At 59.5% G+C, this 19,453-nt stretch overlaps 2 protein-coding genes across 2 annotated transcripts; one reads left to right on the top strand and one right to left on the bottom strand.

Annotated features, from left to right (window-relative positions):
- Window positions 1–1,281: 1,281 nt before the first annotated feature.
- Window positions 1,282–3,273, bottom strand: FA10DRAFT_94347 (hypothetical protein). Its single transcript, XM_025525796.1, has 2 exons — window positions 3,107–3,273; window positions 1,282–3,044 (listed from the first exon to the last, which is right to left on the bottom strand). Exons 1-2 carry the CDS (start codon window positions 3,144–3,146, stop codon window positions 1,492–1,494), a joined length of 1,593 nt encoding a protein of 530 aa, XP_025379703.1. The 5' UTR covers window positions 3,147–3,273; the 3' UTR covers window positions 1,282–1,491.
- An 18-nt stretch (window positions 3,274–3,291) lies between these two features.
- FA10DRAFT_300982 (P-loop containing nucleoside triphosphate hydrolase protein) lies at window positions 3,292–19,439 on the top strand (the record flags this gene model as incomplete). Its single annotated transcript, XM_025524910.1, has 4 exons — window positions 3,292–3,719; window positions 3,785–5,242; window positions 5,302–11,092; window positions 11,157–19,439. The coding sequence occupies exons 1-4, from the start codon at window positions 3,379–3,381 to the stop codon at window positions 19,437–19,439; spliced, it is 15,873 nt and encodes a 5,290-aa protein (XP_025379702.1). The 5' UTR covers window positions 3,292–3,378.
- Window positions 19,440–19,453: the final 14 nt, after the last annotated feature.

Raw genomic sequence — 19,453 nt, 5'->3', positions numbered from 1 at the left:
AGAGAGAGAGAGAGAGAGAGAGAGAGAGAGAGAGAGAGAGAGAGAGAAGAGGAAGAGGAGGAGGGTCAGAGACTGTTCTCGCCAAAGGATGAGGCAATGCAACGGCAAATCACGTAGAGAGCAACCACGCTCGCTCGTTCTCTCTCGTCCCTTCCCCAGAAGCGGACTGTCTGACTGTCGCTTGAGCCCCTCTCCCCCTCTCTTTCCCACACGCGGCCGGTGCAGGATATGAGAGCTGAGGAGAGGCCCGAGCGCGGCGATGTAGGCCTACTCCGGTATTCCCCTGCCTCGTACACCGCTGCCGTCCTTGCCCCTCTTCGCCCCCGCGCGCGACAAATGCTAACTCACCAAGCCGGGGCAATATCCAGGTGTCGGGTATTGAAGCCCAACGGTAGAAGAGGGAAAAGAAAGGGGCGGAGCTGGCGGATCAAGTGCCGCTCGGCTGATGACCTCGTCGTGTGAGGGCAGGCGCGCACACAGAGAGAAGGAGCAGGAGGAGGGCAAAAAAGGTCCGACTTGTTGCCCGCTTGTGCGACTATCCTCTCTGATGCTGGATGCCGCCTTTGGTTGATGTTGCGTTGTGACTTGTGCGGAGAAGGCCTTTCCGATCTCTCTCTCGCGCCAAAGTCGGTTACGGAGTGATGAGTGCGTGACGGCGTGTAGACGAATCACCGGCTGACGATGAGAAAAAAGGGCAAAATGAGACTAGAGGCGTCCGTCAAGTCACGAACAAAAGTTTCGCTCGGTCAATACTACTACTAATCGGCCTCTCTCTCTCTCTTCTGCTGCTGGGTGCCAGACCCCTCCTCCGCCGCTAGTCGCACCGTGCGAAACTTTTGAATTCTATTTTTCCTTTTCGACTTTTTCAAACGAGCAAGGAGGATTACCCTCTGTTTTTAATCGCAGCTGCAACACAACTCTTTTTCACAGAGCCTGGGTTCTTGTATCGGGCGAGAAAGTGGCTACAAATGAGGGATTTGTTAAATTTGATCATAGATTACCCTCAGTCCTCCTTCCCCTTTGAGAGAAGGGGTGGGGGGGGAGAGAGAGAGAGGCTTCGACATACATTGAAAGGCCCGCTTGAGAACAATGGTACCGGCGGACGTCAACATCCCGGGTGGGGGTGCACGACCGGTGAGCGAGCGGCCTTTCAATTGGCCTGCCACGGCGCAACCGTGAGTGCCGATCAGGGGGTGTTGCCGCCTTAAACGACGTTGAAGCAGATTCGAGGCTTTCTTGTGCTGCGACGTACGTCTGATATCCGCACCTTTGGTTGTCCAATTACCGGTGAGGTTTGCGCGCGCTCGGGTAATAATTTCCCCCCGGGCCTGTACGCAACATCCCGGCAGACTGCTAGGGCCGACATGTTAGGATGTCAACGCCGGCTCAATTTTCCAGCAGGGATCAGGGCCCAATTTGAGGAAAATAAAATCCACGACGAGGGGGGGGATTGCCCGAGAATTCATTCAGCTGATGGGGGCGAGATGCGCGCTATGGCACAGCGTCGGCGAGATGTGCGAGCAAAAACGGTTCCTGCTGATCCTCTCCTGACAAGAGGGTCTCGGAGCAATTATTATTTGGATTACTCCTTCCGTGCGACGCTGCATCGTTTGCTTGCGCCTGCACCTGCGCCTGCGCCTGCGCCTGTGCCTGCCCTTGCGGCCTGCCTCTCTCCAGTGCAAATTCGTAACGCTCCCAGACGTCTGCCCACTGCAGCTCCCACGCCATGACGGCAGCGCGCCAGCGGCGAAGATCAAAATGAAGCTTGCCCTCGCGAAGCCACTGGCCGGCCATGCCAAGGTAATCGGTTGGTTCTGGCGCCTTGTTGAGGCCGTTTGAAGCCCCTTCCTGCCTCTCCTCCAGCCGTCTCTGCCATTCGGACAGCCTTCGCGCATAGACATCCTCCGCGTCTTCGGTGGGGAAGCCTCCGAGGATGAAGTCTGGTCGAGGTGGTGCGCCGGCTTCTGGCATTGAGGGTGTCGATCTTGGTGTGTGACTCGTATGGGCCGAAGAAGGCGGCATTAGCGTCGTCGTTGTTGCCGGTACATGCGCCTGAGCCTGCACAGGCGCAGGCTCGGATGAGACCTGAGGCCGATTGAAGACAGGCGCCGCGCCCGGCACAAAGCCCTCTCTGCCCGCGGCCCTCCTCGCGTTTAGAAAGTCCGTCTCTGGGTCCCTTTCGCCCTCGACGACTTCCATGTCCGCCATGGCGTGGGTGACTTCTTGCACGAAGGCATCGTCAAGGCCAATCGAGCCGCTCGAGTGCGCGGCGAGCCAGCCCTCCATCTGGGCCAGTTTGCCGTTGTTGGCCGCAATGAAGATCTCCATATCGTTGGGCCTTGTCCCCCTCACCTTCCACTCTTCGTCGAGTTTGCGAAAGAGGACCTCAATCTCGGACAGACCTAGCGGCCGGTAGAACCAGCGGAAGACCCGGAGGTGAGAGAAGGTGGCGATCGAGGCAATGTCGGAGCTTGTCAGGCCGCTCAGCAGCACCTCGAGTACCTCAAGCTGCTCCAGCTGGGGCATGACGGCGGCCGGAGACCTCTGTGTGACCCTTGTCGGAGCCGCAGCCTGGGCCACGCTCCTCTTCAGAGGCGCCGAGGAACAGGGGATAGTGTGCCCGCCGCGCCAGAGATAGGGCAGGCTGAGCCGCTTCAATCTCGCTTCTTCGTGCAGGCTCGCCAGGCCAGGGCGACCCAGTAGTGCATCCCAAATGACGAGCTCGTCGAGCCTCGAGCACCTGGCCAAGATGCGCCCGGCCTCTGAGGCTCGCTTACCTGTCGCTTTTGGATTGACACCCGAGAAGTCGTGCGACGACGTCGATGCTGATGCTAGGATGTCCCAGGGGCCGAGTCTGAGGCATCGAATCAACGCGCCCAGCTCGGGCGACGCGTCAAGCAGGTCGGCAAACGTCGACAGCGACTGGGCAGTGGGGCAGCAGATGCTGTGGTACAGATGCCCGAGGACAGCCTGCCGCGTGTGGTAGCATACAGAGGCCAGCGTCAGGTGGACGTTGGGGTCGAGCTCTTCGGCCGCGAGCGCGACTACATGAAGAAGAGTCAGCAATGACATACAGCCAAGGAGCTACTGACTGTACCACACGCACTCTCGGAGATGAGCTCAGCCGGCAGCGTATTGAGAACCATGCTCTCATTGCTCCCGGCCTTCCGTCGTCGAGCAATGCTGTTGCTGTTGCTGTCCTATGACTGACAGTTTGTTTGTGTGGAGGAGGCAGTAGCTGCACGTGCATCCGCGCCAATTTTTTGGACTTTTTTTTTTTTTGGAGGTTTTGCAATTCTTCGCGCCGGCCAGGGTGCAAAGGGTGTCTTCTCAACTAGCTAGTGGCAGGCAAGGCTGCCTCAGACGACGCAGGACAGCATGAGCTATCTGGACCTCCAGACGGCCTCGACGGCCCTGCTGGCGTCCATATCATCGCTGGATCTGCCAACCTCAAAGGCCCTGTCCGTGCTCGAGCAGTGGGCCAGTGCCTCGACACCCTCGGCCTCGCAGTCGGACCTCCTCGATGGCCTCTCCGAGCTCTTGATCCACCCGGCATGCACTACCGATGTCGCCGTCCACTTCCAACCGCTTCTACTCGAGCTGTGCGTGCGTGCACTAAAGTCTTTGGACATTCAACTATCCACCTGGTCTGGTCAGACTGCAACCGACGTGCTACACGCCTTTGCCAGCCTTCTCGTCCCCTTCCCAGAGACATTTGGGTGAGTGTTCTGAGGACAGTGCGCCTGTACGGAGCGCTTCGACTGACACAGAATCTGTTGAAAAGCACCGCACGACTGCTGTTGACCAAAGAGAGCCTCGGCGACGATGGCCCGCTCTCATCTGTGCCGGCATCGGACTCGAGGGAGCTGCAGTCGACGCTGCTCTCCGTCTATCGCCTTGCGTGCGCCAGCCCCCTCATCTTCGAAGACATCACTGAGCGTTGGCCAGTAGAGGTGCTGTACTCGGTGTTTTCAGACATCACCACACCTTTCTCCCCGACGACGCGTCTCCTGGCGTTGAGGGCTTTTGCTGCGCTCGAGGGGCTCTCTGAGGCTGCTCGCCTCGATCTGGAGCGCCAGTTCGTGGGCAGGCCCGTCGACCCGGGGAGCGTCGGAAACGAAGGGTGCATAGATGCAGTTTATGAGTCAGCGTCGGAAAAGATCGACATCTGGACGTTGCCCCTCACCGAAGTCGAGAGGGCGAGGAGGATCAAAGCGAGATCGACCAACCAGAAGACATCGATCGATGCCTCGATCCTGAGTCCTAGGGTGGCTTCCCTCGGCTGCATCCTCGTTCTTCGCCACTCTGACGCTGCACTGTCGGATACACGAGACGATACTTTCAAGGAGACAGAGGGCCTTCATGATGTGCTCGCGGATTTGGCTAGGGACATCGACTCGCCCACGCTCCTCTCTGGCCCCGAGGCCAGTGGCAAGACTACGATGCTTGCCCACGTCTGTTCCCTTGTCCACCCACGAAAGCGACCAGCACCGATATTGACACTGCAGCTGGGTGATCAGTCCGGCCTCGACGCCAAGTCCCTCATTGGGTCCTTTGTCTCCTCGTCGACGAGGCCGGGCACCTTTGAGTGGTCCGAGGGCGCCCTGACCCGTGCAGTACGCCTGGGCAAGTGGGTCGTCCTCGAAGATATTGACAAGGCCAGCAGCGAGATCTTGTCGGTCATCAAGCCACTGGCAGAGGCGCTGGGCCGCAGCAAGCTCATTGGCAGCCGTCCGATGCTGGACCTTGGCAGTCGGGGAAAGATGCGTGCGGGAAAGGGATTCGCCCTCTTTGCAACGAGGACCATCATCAACCCGAGTCGAGAAGACAGGTGGCCCCCCACGTCCTTTCTCGGACACACACACTTTCGAGAAATCCGAGTGAAGCCACTGACGCACGACGATGTCGTCGAGATTGTTTCGCGCTCGAATCCTGTCCTGGCTGCTGCCAGAGACGCCGCCTTGCTGCGCCTCGTTGACACTTGGTCCGCAGTTGTCGCGGGCTCCAGGCTCCAGGCGGCTACGACGACGAAGCGTCGCGCGGCAACGGCGGCACCTGCAGGGACCCTCAGAACACCGTCCCTGCACGATCTGATCAAGTGGTGTCGCAGAGTCGAACGGCTCTTGGAGCGTTCAGGAAAAGCCTCTGCAGTGGCGAAAGCACCATTCTCGAACCAGGTCGTCCAAGAGGAAGTCTTCATCGAGGCATGCGATGTCTTTCTCGGCTCCTTGGCCGCTCATGAGTGAGTTGTGGCTTCTCTTTGTGCTCTGGAGTCTGTCTTCTGAACTTGCTCCTCTACAGCTCCTCGGACACCAGTCGACACGCTCTACTCGTCGAACTGCTCTCCAAGTCTCTCGGCATCGACACTGAGCAGGCCTGGCTTTCGATCCGCGGACGAATGCCGGAGATGGGGCTCGTCAAGGGTGGGCCATCCTCGTCGTCAGCCATTCGTGTCGGTCGCTGCCAGCTGGAACGCGCCTCTCCTCTCGCTCAGGGGCCTTTTCCCGTCGCATCTGTCTCCAAGACCTTTGCTCTGACCCGACCCGCTGCACAGCTCCTCGAGAGGCTGGCTGTATGCGTCTCGCTGGCTGAGCCTGCGCTCATCGTCGGCGAGACAGGAACGGGCAAGACGACGGTGGTGCAACATCTGGCCTCGCTCGTGGGCAAGCCCCTTGTGGCGCTCAACCTGAGCCAGCAGACCGAGAGCTCTGACCTCCTCGGTGGCTTCCGACCCCTCGATGCCAAATTACCCGCGATGGAGCTCCACAATCGATGGATTGACCTGTTTGAACGGACATTCTCGTCGAGGAGAAACGCACGCTTCGTCGAGGCGGAGCGCAAGGCTCTCAAGGCGGAAAAGTGGGCCCGTCTGGCTGACCTATGGAAGGAGTCGGCAAGGATGGCTGAGGGAAAGGCGAGGCAAGAGAACGCGAGCGGGGATGAGGCAGAAGACGCCGACGGCGGCTCGCGCAAGAAGAGGAGGACGGGCAAGTCGACCCAAGTCTCGACTCCTTCTCCGGGTGCAAGTGACGAGAAGGTTGACGAATGGCCAAGGTTTGCCGAGGATGCCCAGCAGTTTCGGCTGCAGCACGCGGCCAAGCAGCGCAGCCTCGTCTTCTCCTTTGTTGAGGGGCCGCTCGTTAAAGCGATACGTTCTGGAGCATGGGTGTTGCTTGACGAGGTCAACCTCGCTGCGCCCGAGACGCTCGACTGCCTGGCGGGGCTGCTACAGACGCCAACGAGCAGTGTGACGCTGACGGAGCGCGGCGACTTGGAGCCGGTGCCTCGCCATCCTGAGTTCCGGCTGTTCGCGTGCATGAACCCGGCTACCGATGTGGGAAAGCGAGACCTGCCCAGCAGCCTGCGGAACCGCTTCACTGAGCTCTACGCAGCCAGCCCAGACTCGGATCGCGAGGCACTGGTGAGCATCGTCGACAAGTACATCGGCCAGCATGCACGAGGAGACCGTGGAGCCGTCATGGATGTGGCCGAATGTTTCTTGGCCATCCGCCGCCTGGCTCATAGCCATGAACTGGCAGATGGTGCGAATCAGCGACCGCACTACTCGATCCGCACCCTCGCTCGCGCCCTTACCTTTGCCAGCGATGTATGTGCAACCTATGGTCTCAGGAGATCGCTCTGGGAAGGCTTTGTCATGGCATTCACGATGCTCCTCGAGCCAAAGAGCAACCAGACGGTCCGGTCTTTGATCCACGCAAACATCCTCGCAAAGGCCAAGAATGCAAGGTCGGCTGCTTCGTTTGTGCCTCCAGCACCTTCGCAAGATCACGTACAATTGGGCTCCTTTTGGCTCGAAGCGGGTCCGTTGGCCCCTCAGCTGGCCGAAGATTACGTCTTGACGGCCTCGGTCCAAGACAAGGTCGTGGGCCTGGCCAGAGCAGCCCTGACCAGAAAGAGCCCCGTGCTGATCCAGGGGCCCACATCGGCAGGCAAGACGAGCGCAGTCGAGTACCTGGCCAGGAGGACAGGCCATCGCTTCGTCCGAATCAACAACCACGAGCACACGGACGTCCAAGAGTACATTGGCTCCTATTCTTCCGATCCCGACTCGGGCCGGCTCGTCTTTCGAGAGGGCCTGCTCGTCTCTGCCCTGCGAAGAGGTGACTGGATCGTTCTCGACGAGCTCAACTTGGCACCGACCGACGTTCTCGAAGCGCTCAACAGGCTGCTGGACGACAATCGCGAGCTGCTCATCCCCGAGACGGGCGAAGTGGTGAGGCCGCACCCGCACTTTATGCTCTTTGCCACGCAGAATCCACCGGGCCTGTACGCCGGCCGCAAGGTCCTCAGCAGGGCCTTTCGCAATCGTTTCCTCGAGGTGCACTTCGACGACGTCCCTCAGCCTGAGCTTGAGACGATCTTGACCAGGCGCTGCGCCATTGCGCCATCCTATGCGGCCAAGATTGTCGCCGTCTTTGTCGAGCTGCAGAGGCGTCGACAGGCAGGGCGCGTCTTCGACAGCAAGCAGGCCTTTGTAACGCTCAGAGACCTCTTCCGGTGGGGTCAGAGGGAGGCCGTCGGCTACGAGGAGCTGGCGGAGAATGGGTACATGCTCATCGCAGAGAGGGCCAGGCGTGCAGATGACCAGGCTGTCGTCAGAGAAGTGATTCAGGATGTGCTCAACGTCCGTCTCGACGTCGACTCGCTCTACCAGCTCTCCTCCACGAACCGGCAGAAGCTCGAGTCGCGCCTGGGCGAAGACTATGCCAGCGCCATCCTCGAACAAGCTGGTCAATCAGGCCTCGTATGGACGGAGGCGATGCAGAGGCTCCTCTGCCTCGTCGCAACGGCCCTTCGGTACGATGAACCGATCCTTCTCGTGGGTGAGACGGGCACAGGCAAGACGTCTATATGCGAGATGCTGGCCGAGGTATTTGGCAGGAGGCTTCACACGGTCAATTGCCACCAGAACACCGACACGGCAGACTTGCTCGGCGGACAGAGGCCGTTGCGCAACCGGGCTGCGCTGCAAGCAAAGGCCAAGATCGAATGCGACAAAGTGCTGTCTCAACTGGAAGGACAAGAGGTCAGCTTGGACTTGCAGGCGGCCAGCTCAAAGCTCACTTCCCTACTTGCAAGTGCGACCGTGAACGAAGAAAACTGCACCAAGGAGGAGGCACGGACGGCGCTGAGGTGTGCGAATCAGAGCCTTGCTCTCTTTGAATGGCACGACGGTCCACTGGTCGAAGCGATGCGTAACGGCGACCATGTGCTCCTCGATGAGATCTCGCTTGCAGACGACAGCGTTCTCGAGAGGCTTAACAGCGTCTTGGAACCCGGACGAACCGTCGTATTGGCCGAGCGAGGCAGTAGCACCAACAAAAACGATGACACTGCCACGCTCCGAGCCACTAACGGGTTTCAGGTCGTCGCTACGATGAACCCTGGTGGCGACTACGGGAAAAAGGAGCTCAGCCCTGCGCTGCGGAATCGATTCACCGAGATCTGGGTTCCGCACGTCGATGCGAGATCGGACCTGCTCCTGATTCTTGACAGACAGTGGGCCGGTGTTGGCGCGGACGTCGGGGAGATGCGGCCGTGGAGCGCTGCGATGCTCGACTTCACCGACTGGTTCGCTGCGGAGGTTGGCGGGCGAGATGCCGCCAACATTGGCCTGAGAGACTTGATCGCTTGGGCTTCCTTTGTCAAGAGTGTCGTTGCTGGTGGGGAGATGGCAGTGGAGGTGGCGTTCATCCACGGTGCTTTGCTGTGCATCGTCGATGGCGTTGGCACCCTCCCTGCTACCGCTTCGATGTCGAGGGACGGGCTGGAACGGCTTCGTGGCCGGTGTCACACCAAGCTGAGCGAACTGGTGGGCGGATCGCTCGCGCTGGAGGAGGCACTCAAACCGGCGCAAGTCTCGGTTCGAGAGTACTGCCTCTCTGTGGGGCCTTTTTCAGTCGAGATGGGAGGAGAAGCAAGCTCAGCCTCTTCGTTCAGCTTCGGAGCCCAGACGCCGGCTACCAATGCGCTGCGTGTCGTGCGGGCTCTCCAGATTCCCAACAAGTCCATCATGCTCGAAGGCAGCCCGGGAGCCGGCAAGACGAGCCTCATCGTCGCTTTGGCCCAGGCCTCGGGCCACGCCCTGACGCGCATCAACCTGTCGGACCAGACGGAGCTCGTCGACCTCTTTGGTGCTGATCTGCCCGTGGAAGGAGGAGCGCCCGGCGAGTTCAGCTGGCGTGACGCTGCGTTCCTAAGCGCGATGCAGCGCGGCGAATGGGTACTCCTCGACGAGATGAACCTTGCCTCCCAGTCTGTCCTCGAAGGCCTCAACTCCTGCCTCGACCATCGCGGGTCCGTCTACGTTCCCGAGCTGGGCCGCAGCTTCAACAAGCATCCGTCCTTTCGTATCTTTGCGGCCCAAAACCCGCATCACCAGGGCGGCGGTCGCAAGGGACTCCCCAAGTCCTTTTTGAATCGCTTCACAAAGGTCTTTGTCCAAGCGCTGGAGCCGGAGGACATCGAAATCATTGCGGGACACCTCTACCCAAGCTTTGATCAAATCTCGTTGAAGCGCATGATCCGCTTCAACGCCAGCTTGCACGACGAGACAATGGTCAGGCACTCGTTTGGGCGAGCCGGTGCGCCGTGGGAGTTCAACTTGAGAGATCTTCTCCGGTGGTTGAACCTTCTCCATGCAGACCTGGGTCTGAACTGGAGAGGAAAGGACCCGATCGAGCATCTCGCCTCGCTCTATATCCTTCGCTTCAGGACGCTTCGCGATCGAGAGGCTGCGGCGGACCTCTTTTGCAAGACCTTTGAGAGGGATGTGCCCTTCGATGTCGCGGGTTACCGGCCCTGGCCACTGATGACTCCACACCGAGCTCAATTCGGCCATACAATTGTTCAGAGAAGCCAGCAAGGCTCCATCGGTAACAACGAAGACGGCGGAGACAACCTTGGCATCGAGAAGGAACAGCTGCCCGCCCTTGAGGCCCTGGCTGAATGCGTTCGCATGGCCTGGCCTGCCATTCTGTGCGGACCCAGCCAGTCGGGCAAGACGTCGCTTGTGCGCTATATGGCCCGTCTGACAGGCAACGAGCTGGAGGAGCTCCGCATGAGCAGCGGGACAGACACGATGGATGTCCTGGGCGGCTTCGAGCAGATCGACCCTCTGGCGCACGCCAGGAAGGACGCACACACGCTGCGGGATGTCGTGAGCAAGATCAAGAGGACCGAGCTTGGGAGGATCGGACGGCAGGGCTTCGAAGATGTGTGCAGGATGCAGGAGACGCTGATCGGGGTCTTGAAAGAGGTCTCGACAACGGACGATGGGACTGCAGCTCGTTTGAGGACCACAGAGGCAGTGCACCAGGTGGCATCCAGCCTCGTCGCCAGCACTGTTGTCAGCGACGCAGACAAGAAGACATGCAGCGGAATTCTGGCTGGCCTAGCTTCGTCTGCGGAGGACGGAGGCAAGGATGCGGGCAAGTTCGCCTGGGTCGATGGCCCGCTGCTGAGGGCAATGAAGCAGGGCAAATGGCTGCTCCTCGACGATGCCAACCTGTGTTCGGCCTCTGTTCTTGATCGACTCAATTCGCTCCTCGAGCCTGGCGGGAGCGTCGTCCTGAGCGAGCGAGGCGTCGGCGATGGCAGCGGAGAGGGCTCCGATCAGCAGGTGCCCGTCATTCGCCCTCACGCCGACTTCCGAATCTTCCTGACACTCGATCCCAAACATGGAGAACTCAGTCGGGCGATGCGAAATCGCGGCCTGGAAATCTGCCTTGTTGAGCCGACCTCGACGTCGGCAATCCATGACGAAAGGTCATTCGAGGCCCATACGCTTTCGCAGGACTCGCAGCTGGTCCTGGCGAGACAGTGGGCCGCACCGCTCTCTGAAGAGGAGCAGGGCGACGGCGCTGGCCTCGTCCGTGAACTGGCTGCAGCTCATCTTCTCGGCAGTCTCTCCAAGGACGCCTTGGCGTTGGCCTCTCGTATGGTGCAGGACGCCTTGCCCGTTCAGCTCTTTCAGGAAGACGGTGTTGTGTCGTCAACGCACGCACTCATCATCAAGAATCGCTTTGCGCAAGAGCAGGAAAACATCGACGCTTTGCTCTTGTCTGAGTTGGTGAGTTTGCCATTGCCAAAGGAAGACAAATGCTGGAATTGTGGGCTGACTTTTCTTACGCCAGGGCCCTAATTTGAGCATGAATCCGAACCTCGTCGGCGTACTCAGCAGCGATGCATTTGGCGCCAGCCTCTCTCTTGGCGTCAGAGTCCTTCATCACTCGCTCGACCTGCAGAAGGTGGTGGAGAGTGCTCATCGCAAGAGCTCGACCTCTGCGAAGAAGGATCATCTCACAGTTCTCGAACGCTCAGCGCTGTCGTCGCTTGAAGGAGACGGCGATAAGAGCCCCTCGAGTGGTAGCAGGGGTGCATCGTCGAGTCACGACATTGCTACCTTCCCCTTCATCAGAAGCGTTCTGGCGGCTAGCCAAGAGCTCCTTGGCGTTCTCACACGTGAAATCACATCTGACGTTGGCGACCAGGGACTGGCAAGCTCGCTGCTTGGCTGGATGACAAAGCTGCTGGACCAGACGACGTTTCTGGCGCTCTCCTGGGCGTCCAATGGAATCTTCGACTATAGCGCCACCACCGTTGTGGCGCAGGAGATGGACAAACTTCTTTCGTCTGCCCTGCTTAGCGGCTGGGCGGCCTCGTCTGCGCCATTCGAGCAGGAAGAAGTGGGCAAGAGGTTGGAATTGTTGGGCGCCAAGAGGGTTCTTAAGAGCGGGTTGGCCATGAGGGGCATCTGGCAGGCATTCTTGCCGGGCGCTGATGCCGGTCAAAAGCAGATTACGCTCGATGCAGAACTCTCGGACTCTCTCTCGGGTCTCCAGCAAGGACTGCGTAGTGCAGACCGACAAAGGCGAGACGTCATCTCGAGCGGCATCGATGTGGCTGCCACGCTGGAGCTGGCCATCCTCGGTGGGCAGGAAGAGTCCATGGTAGCAAGGAGGCAAGAGTTGCTCGAGATTGCAACCCGGGTCAAGCAATCGCTCGATGCGATCCAGAGAGGTGCTGGCACGGTTGACGAGTCCGAAGAAGACGACTGGCTGAGCGAGGGAGAAGGACTGACGCTGTCGAGTCTCCTTCTCCTGTGGAGCACTGCTGATGCACGAGACGCTCAAGCGGGTTTGCAGGCGTTGACCGACCTTGTAAAGAGCAGTAAGCGGTATGCGCTGACGTCTGCCGTGGCGCTTCGAAGGGCGTCGTGGAAGTCGACTGGGACTATCGAAATGCAGACGACTGTCGATATCGTCCGCGGCCTCTGGAAGGACCGTATCAATGCCGAACAAGCCCACAGCGGCCCGCAGGATCTCTTCCGTCCCATGCTCCTATGGACGACGCTTCGGAGGTGCCTGCCGAGAAGGACGTCGCTTGCCGAGGTGGTGCAACGCAGAGAGAGCCTGACGTGGCTTGCCTCGGCTCTTGGTCTCAGCCTGGGGCCATCTCGGAGACAGTCGACGAGAGCTGCGCTTCAGCACACGTTTGATCACCTCTCGAGCTGCCTCTGGTACACCGTCGAGGATCTCCACCCGGGTGTCGGCAACCTCATCTTCGTCCAAGAAGGAGCCCAGACGGCTCTCGAGTCGCTCAAGCGCGTCATGACAGACAATGCGGCCAGCGAGGATGCGACTTTCGCGTCGATCGTCAGTGACTGGACCGAGTGCGCCGCACAGGTTCAGGACCCATCTCCGTCGCTGGCGCAGCTGGGTGCTTCGATGGTTCGCTTCGCCTCGTCGATGATCCACCTCTACGTCCCCAACGTCGCGATCGACCCGCTAGCCGTGCAGAGGACCAAAGAGGCTATGGTAGAGCACGCTCTAAATCGCATCAACATCGAGAGAAAGTTGTTGCAGCAGCGCGCGGAGCTTATCACTGGAAGCATCGCTCCTTCGACTGTCTGGACCAGGGCGTTGGATGAAAGGGCACTCGAAGCCACTTCCGGTCGCGAAGAGAGACGAGGTAAAGTGGTCATCAATCGAGAACCAGCGCCGCTCGACGTCTTGGCGAGGCTCCATGGCGAGATGAAGTCTTTCGTCGACCAAGTGCTGGAACAAGGCAAGCTCATGGACCTCATCGACCGCCTGTCGTCAGAAGAAGCCGCACAGGGCGACAACGACGATCACCTTCGTCTAGTTGCGCGTCTGGCGAATTTGCAAGCTTCCGTCTCGTCGCTTCTCGATCGCTTCAGAACCATCTATGCCTCGCTGCACGACCTTACACAACCCTTGTCACTGTGCTTGAGCCTCATGCAGCTGGGACTAGGTGCGCTCGTCCAGCATGCACGATGCAGCAAGCGGAGCACCATGGCGAGCAAAAACGCCGAGGTCGTCGACATGCTCGTCCGATTCCCTACGGTCGATGCCAGTGGGCGATTTTCGAATCTTATCGAGGTCCCACTGAGGCTGCGTGCCGATTCTAGGCTTGGTTCACTCGCTGTTCCGACGCTTCTGACAAAGCTGGCCGCCATCGAGCATGAACGCCAGAATGGTGTGCCAGCATCAGTGCATTTCGCGGAGCGAGTCAGCAGGACGTATGACCAGCTCGCTCATCTCTGGAGCCTGGACAGGCAGCGCGAGAGCAAGGAGGAGCAGGAAAGCAAGAGCCTGTACCGATCACAGAAGATCGACGTCGACGTCGAGGACGACGATGTGCTGCAGGAGAAAGAGTTTGCGACGCTCTTCCCTGAGTACGAAGACGTCATGGCCTTGCGTGCCTCTACCGCAACGACGAGCAACGGCAAAGAGGCAAAGGCAAAGGACTTTTTCTCATCCGAGTCCGTTGTCAAGCTCTACAGGCTGCACATGGCCCTTTTCACAGAGACACACGAGGACGACGTGCAGAGGTTCGCAAAGTGGCGAGTCGACGTCGTTAACCGTCTGATGGGGCTCTACTACCAGGAGACGGACGAGTCGCTCGACAGTGTCAGCAAGGCTTTCCAGCTCGATGTTATCGCATCTAGGCTGCCGAGCCAACACAATCGTCCAGACAGCGATTTTGACTTCTACCGCGACGCTGCCTCGAGTGATCAGGTCGCAAGGATGCTCGGCGTGGTCAACTCGATGCGGTCCCGCTTGGAAGGCCTGATCGACCAGTATCCCGACCAGATGGTACTGTCGCATCTGCGGGATCGGTGTGATGCCATTCTCTCACTCGACGCAGGTTCATGCCCCGTGGCCCGGCTTCTTTCGGCCCTGGAGCAGCTGCTGCTCCACACAGAGGACTGGCAGGCCTTTGCGAGCAGCCAGACAAGCCTGGTGGATCAGAGGTCACTCGTCTCGGGTCTCATTATCGAATGGAGGAGGCTGGAGCTCTCAAGCTGGGCGAAGCTCCTCCAGAGACACCATGATGAGGTCATCGATGCCGATGGTGAAAAGTTCTGGTTCCATCTGTTCGAGGCTGCCATCCGCGCGCCTTGTCAAGGTACCGCTTCAGAGGACGGAGAGCACATCGCCAAGCTCGTGACATTGCTCGACGAATATGTCAGGACGGCAAGCCTGGGCCAGTGGCAGGCGAGACTCGACCTGCTTGCTTCGTTTGCGCGCTATGCTAGACTCCTGTCTACCCAATTCGTGCAGCTCGACACCGTTGCCAAGGTCCTTTTCAACGTCGTCGCCTTTTACAGCCAGCACTCGGAGGGCGTGCAAGCGCACCTCGACCGGCGTCGCGCAGTAATCGAAAAGGAGATTGCAGACTACGTCAAGCTGGCCAGCTGGAAAGATGTCAATGTCTTTGCGCTGCAGCAAAGTGCCAAGCAGACGCACCGCAAGCTCCACAAGTGCGTGAGGAAGTTCAGAGATGTGCTGAGGCTGCCGATGGACCCGATCTTGGCCGAGCTGGGCGAAGCGAGCAGCAAGGCCAAGGGGCTGGACGTCGTTGTTGCAGCCTCGAACGGTGAATCGACTGGCATCTCCACCGAGAGTGGAGTCGTCTCATTCAAGGCCGGACCTCAGCGATGGCAAGGGGCGCAACAGACCATGAGCGCACACCTACTCGACCTCTCGACGACGTGGAAGCGCCTTGAGGGCCTAACGCACCGGGACCTGGGCATGACTATTCTGCAACAGCCCCAGCAGACATCTTCGGGCCTCTCTTCGCTGGCTTCGCAGATTCTCGAGCGCTCCGAGGCCCTGCGGAAGCAGACACCGGCGACGTGGACAGAGGACACGGCAAAGGCAATCAAGAGCCTCGAGACGCGCAAGCGAAAGGCGTGGTCGGACCTGCTCAAGGAGCTGCGCCGCATTGGTCTCTCCTCGGCCCTTCAGCAGAGCCACCAGAAGATCAACGAGCCTGCGTGGGTCTACTCCAGGAGCGCCACCGAGGGCGCGCTGAAGACTGGAGAGGACGAAGAGGTGGAGAAGAGGTACTTTGGCCTGCTCAATCTCGTTCCGAGGCTCAGAGGAAACATCACGAGTGCCGAGAGGAGCCCAGATGTGCTCGTCACGGAGCTGCAGCGGGCCCAGGGATTTGTCGAACACGCCGCCACGCTCGTGGTGGAGGCGCGGCAACGGTCGCTGGAGATGAGAAAGCCTTTGGCGTCGCTCCAGGCCTTCTCGAGCAGGACCGCGGTGCTGGCAGGTGGTCCAGTCCACTGTGGCGCGGGAAGCCAACAGGCCAAGCTCCAGGCTGTCGAGGAGCTCGCAGATGCACTTCACAAGATTCTTGCCAGTCTCGAGGAGACGCTGCAGCGAATTCTCGGTCAGTCTCGGCTGCTCTCCTCGTCGAACATCGATACGTTCACATCCGAGCTCCAGAGGCGCGCCGAAGCTGTCCGAGAGTGCGCGCGGGGCGTGGCAGCTCTAGCCAAGTCGTTCAGGGACAGCGGCCTTGTCGTGGTCACGCATGACGAGGGCGACCTTATCGAGCGCTGCACCGGCGAAATGCGAGCGACACTCGATACGCTCTCTACCGCACCACACCACCTGACCATCTGGACAGGCGAGCTCCGACAATTCCTGGACGGCCAGAACGACGTCGTTGAGCGAAGCAAATCGATCCTCTCTTCTTCTTCTCAAGAAGGTGACGAAAGAAAAGAGCAAGACGAACACGAGGCAGGAAGGAAATCGGACCGTATCATTTCCTTGGTCCTCGTCGTCATGCAGGACCTCACCAAGCTCGACAAGCCCGAAGAGCAAGAAGACGAGCTGCAAGACAAGGCAGTGCCGGCCCAGCAACGCCGACTGGCCAAAGTCGAGTCGCTTCTGCGCCTCGACGAGCTGATGCGCGAGTTTTCTGAGTTTGCATCGCTCTGTAATGGCGTCTCATCTTCCTCGGGCGGTGACGTGATCCGCGACGCGATGCAACGCCTGGCTCCGTTTGCAAGACGGTATGCCGAGATTGTCCATGCGCACCTCGAAGCTGCCAGACGCTTCATCTGCGCCCTCCTCAAGCTGGCCCACGTCGTATGCGTGCTCGTCGTCAACCTCGCCAAGCGCGGCTTCTGCCGGCCTCCGCCCAAAGAAGAGGAGCAGACTGAAAAGGGCGGCGGAGACGGCCAGGAGGCGCTCGAGGACGATGGCGGGACGGGCCTGGGCGATGGAAGCGGCATGAAGGACATCACCGATCAGCTGGGCGAGGATGAGGAGATGGAAGAGCTGCAAAAGGACGAGGACAAGGACGAGCAGGAGCAAGACGAGGGCGACAAGAACAAGGAGAAGGGCGCCAAGGAGATGGAGCAGGACTTTGACGGCGAGCTCGAGAGCGTTGAAGGCGAGGATGAGGCCGAGGAAGATGGCGAAAAGGAGGAGCAGGAAGATGGAGAGATCGAAGAGGCCGTGGGCGAAGTTGACCCGCTCGATCCTGGTGCCGTTGACGAGAAGACATGGGGAGGCGAAGATGAAGAAGAGAAAGAAGACCAGGATACCAAAGATGAGACGGACAAGGACCTCGGTGGGAAGGATGCCGATGATGGTGGGCAAGAGCAAAAGAAGAAAGACGGGAAGAAGGGAAAAAGCCAGAAGGAGCAAGCAAACGAAGGAGCGGGAGAGCGAGGCGAAGAGGACGGCGAGGATGCAAAAGACGATGGTGCTGAAGACCAAGATGACAGCGCTGAGGGGAAGCAACCAGATGAAGGCGATGATGGCGAGAAGCGGGAAGGAGAGGAGCAGGATCAAGAGCAAGATGAAGAGGCGGATGGCGATGATCCTGATCGCATGGGCCGGCAGGTGGATCAAGAGGCAACGCAGGGCGAGAACTTGGATCTGCCTGAGGACCTCAACATCGATGGCGGCGGTGATGAGGAAGAAGAAGACAAAGAAGGCCGAGACGACTTTTCGGACCTCGGCGACGATGACGAGCACGAAGGAGGCCCGGATCAGGACGAGAAGAAGCCAGACGAGGGAGGCATCGAGGTCGACGACTTTCCAGAGGACGGTGAGGAAAAGGAGCAGCTCGACAAGGTTGATGATGACAATGGAGAGGAAGATGGCCAAGATGAGAACATGGCCGATGGAGAGGTGCCCCATGACAAGGGCGAGGAGGCCATGGACGAAGAGGAAGAAGACGGCGACGACGGCGACGAAGCACCACAGAGTCAGCAACAAGGCCAACAAGGCCAGGATCAGCAGCCTCAGCCACAGTCCGGGCAAGACAATTCGGGCGACGCTGCTCCCGCGCCGGACGCTGGCGATGTGGGACAGGAGGACAACAGCGCTGACCAACAGCAACAGTCGACTCGCGGCGCACAAGGTCGAATGACAATCCCAATGGACGACTCTTCCTCTGCCTCCCAGGGTGCTCAACGAGGCGGCCAATCTTCTTCTCAACCTCAACAACCGCCTTCTTCTGCCGACGAGCCAGCTCAAGGAGAAGAGCCATCCGCCGCAGAAGAGGGAGCTGAGGGACAGGAAGACGGAGAAGGACAAGACGCCAGCCAGGATCCTAACCCAGTTCGAAGCCTTGGAGACGCCCTTCGCGACTTCAGGAGGGACCTCGACGCCATTGAGGAGAGGATGGCCAAGGAGGAAGGAGCCGAAGAACAGGGCGGTATGCCGGAGGACAGTGCTGCCACGGCCTTTGAGCATGTCAACGACCAAGACCAGGACGCAGACATGCAGCAAGCCCTTGGAGCGGCCAAGGAGGATGAGGCTAGGAACCTCGACGGCATCGTGGGAGGTGACGAGGACGAGGAAAAGCTCGACAAGCCTCCGGTGGGCGACGTAGACGAGACGATGGAGGCGCGCGAGGAGCGTGAAGCGCTGCCTCTCGATGTCAACGAGCAGGAAGACCGACAGGAGAAGCAGAATGGCCAGAAACGGGGCATGCTCGCTTCCGATCTCGTTCAGGGCGTCACAGCGGCTGACGACGACGAGGGTTCTGGCGAGGAAGAGCTGGCGACCATCGACGGTGAAAGGGAAGAGGACACCAACGACCCCTTGCCCGAGGAGGAGCGCCAGCTGATCGAACAGTCGCTCGAAGACCAGCTCGCCGCCTTGTCTGCAAAGGATGACGAGAACGACGATGGCGGAGAAGCAAGCGAGGAAAAGCGGCAAAGATTCGACGAGCTGTGGAAGACGTATGCGTCTCTGACGTCGGATCTGTCGCTGCAGCTATGCGAACAGCTACGCTTGATTCTGGCTCCAACACTGGCCACTCGCTTTGCCGGCGACTACAAGACAGGAAAGAGGCTCAACATGCGCAAAATCGTGCCCTTCATCGCGTCGGACTTTGCAAAGGACAAGATCTGGCTCAGGCGATCGAGACCTGCGAAGCGAGAATACCAAGTGCTTCTCTCGATTGACGACTCAAAGTCGATGAGAGAAGGCACGGGCAAGCGAGTCAGGCTGGCTTATCAGACCCTCGTCCTGCTCAAGGGCGCCATGGACCGGCTCGAAGTGGGCGAGATCGCCATTGCCAAGTTCGGGAGCAAGATGGAGCTCCTCCGCGGCTTCGACTCCTCGCCTATTGCTGCCGAAGGGGGCGATGGGAGGATTCTCGAGAAGCTCACCTTTGAGCAGCGAGGCACCGACGTTCTCAACCTTGTCGAGAACTCGCTTGGCTTCTTGGCCAGGTCGAGGGAAAGGACTTCGTCAATGTCAGGGAAGGACCTTTGGCAACTCCAGCTCATTGTCTCTGACGGCATCTGCCAGAATCATGACAAGCTTCGGTCGCTTCTCCGTCGCGCCCACGAGGAAAAGGTCATGCTCGTCTTTGTCATTGTCGACTGTCTTCAGTCCGACGGAGACGAACGTCCAGGTCAACAGCAGCAGCAGCAGCAGCAGTCCATCGTTGACCTGTCATCGGTGTCGTACCACACCAACCCTGCCACAGGCAAGCTCGAGATCAAGATGGACCGGTATCTCGACAGCTTCCCCTTTGAGTACTTTGTCGTCGTCAGCAACGTCGAGGCACTCCCAGATGTCCTCGCCACAACGCTGAGGGAGTGGACACAGCGCATCGCAAACATGTAAAAGTATGTAAAAGC

Source organism: Acaromyces ingoldii, assembly GCF_003144295.1.
Source record: "Acaromyces ingoldii strain MCA 4198 unplaced genomic scaffold FA10scaffold_2, whole genome shotgun sequence".
Lineage (NCBI taxonomy): Eukaryota > Fungi > Basidiomycota > Exobasidiomycetes > Exobasidiales > Cryptobasidiaceae > Acaromyces > Acaromyces ingoldii.
Note: the sequence above shows the minus strand (reverse complement) of the source record. Positions and strands in the feature narration are given on the sequence as shown.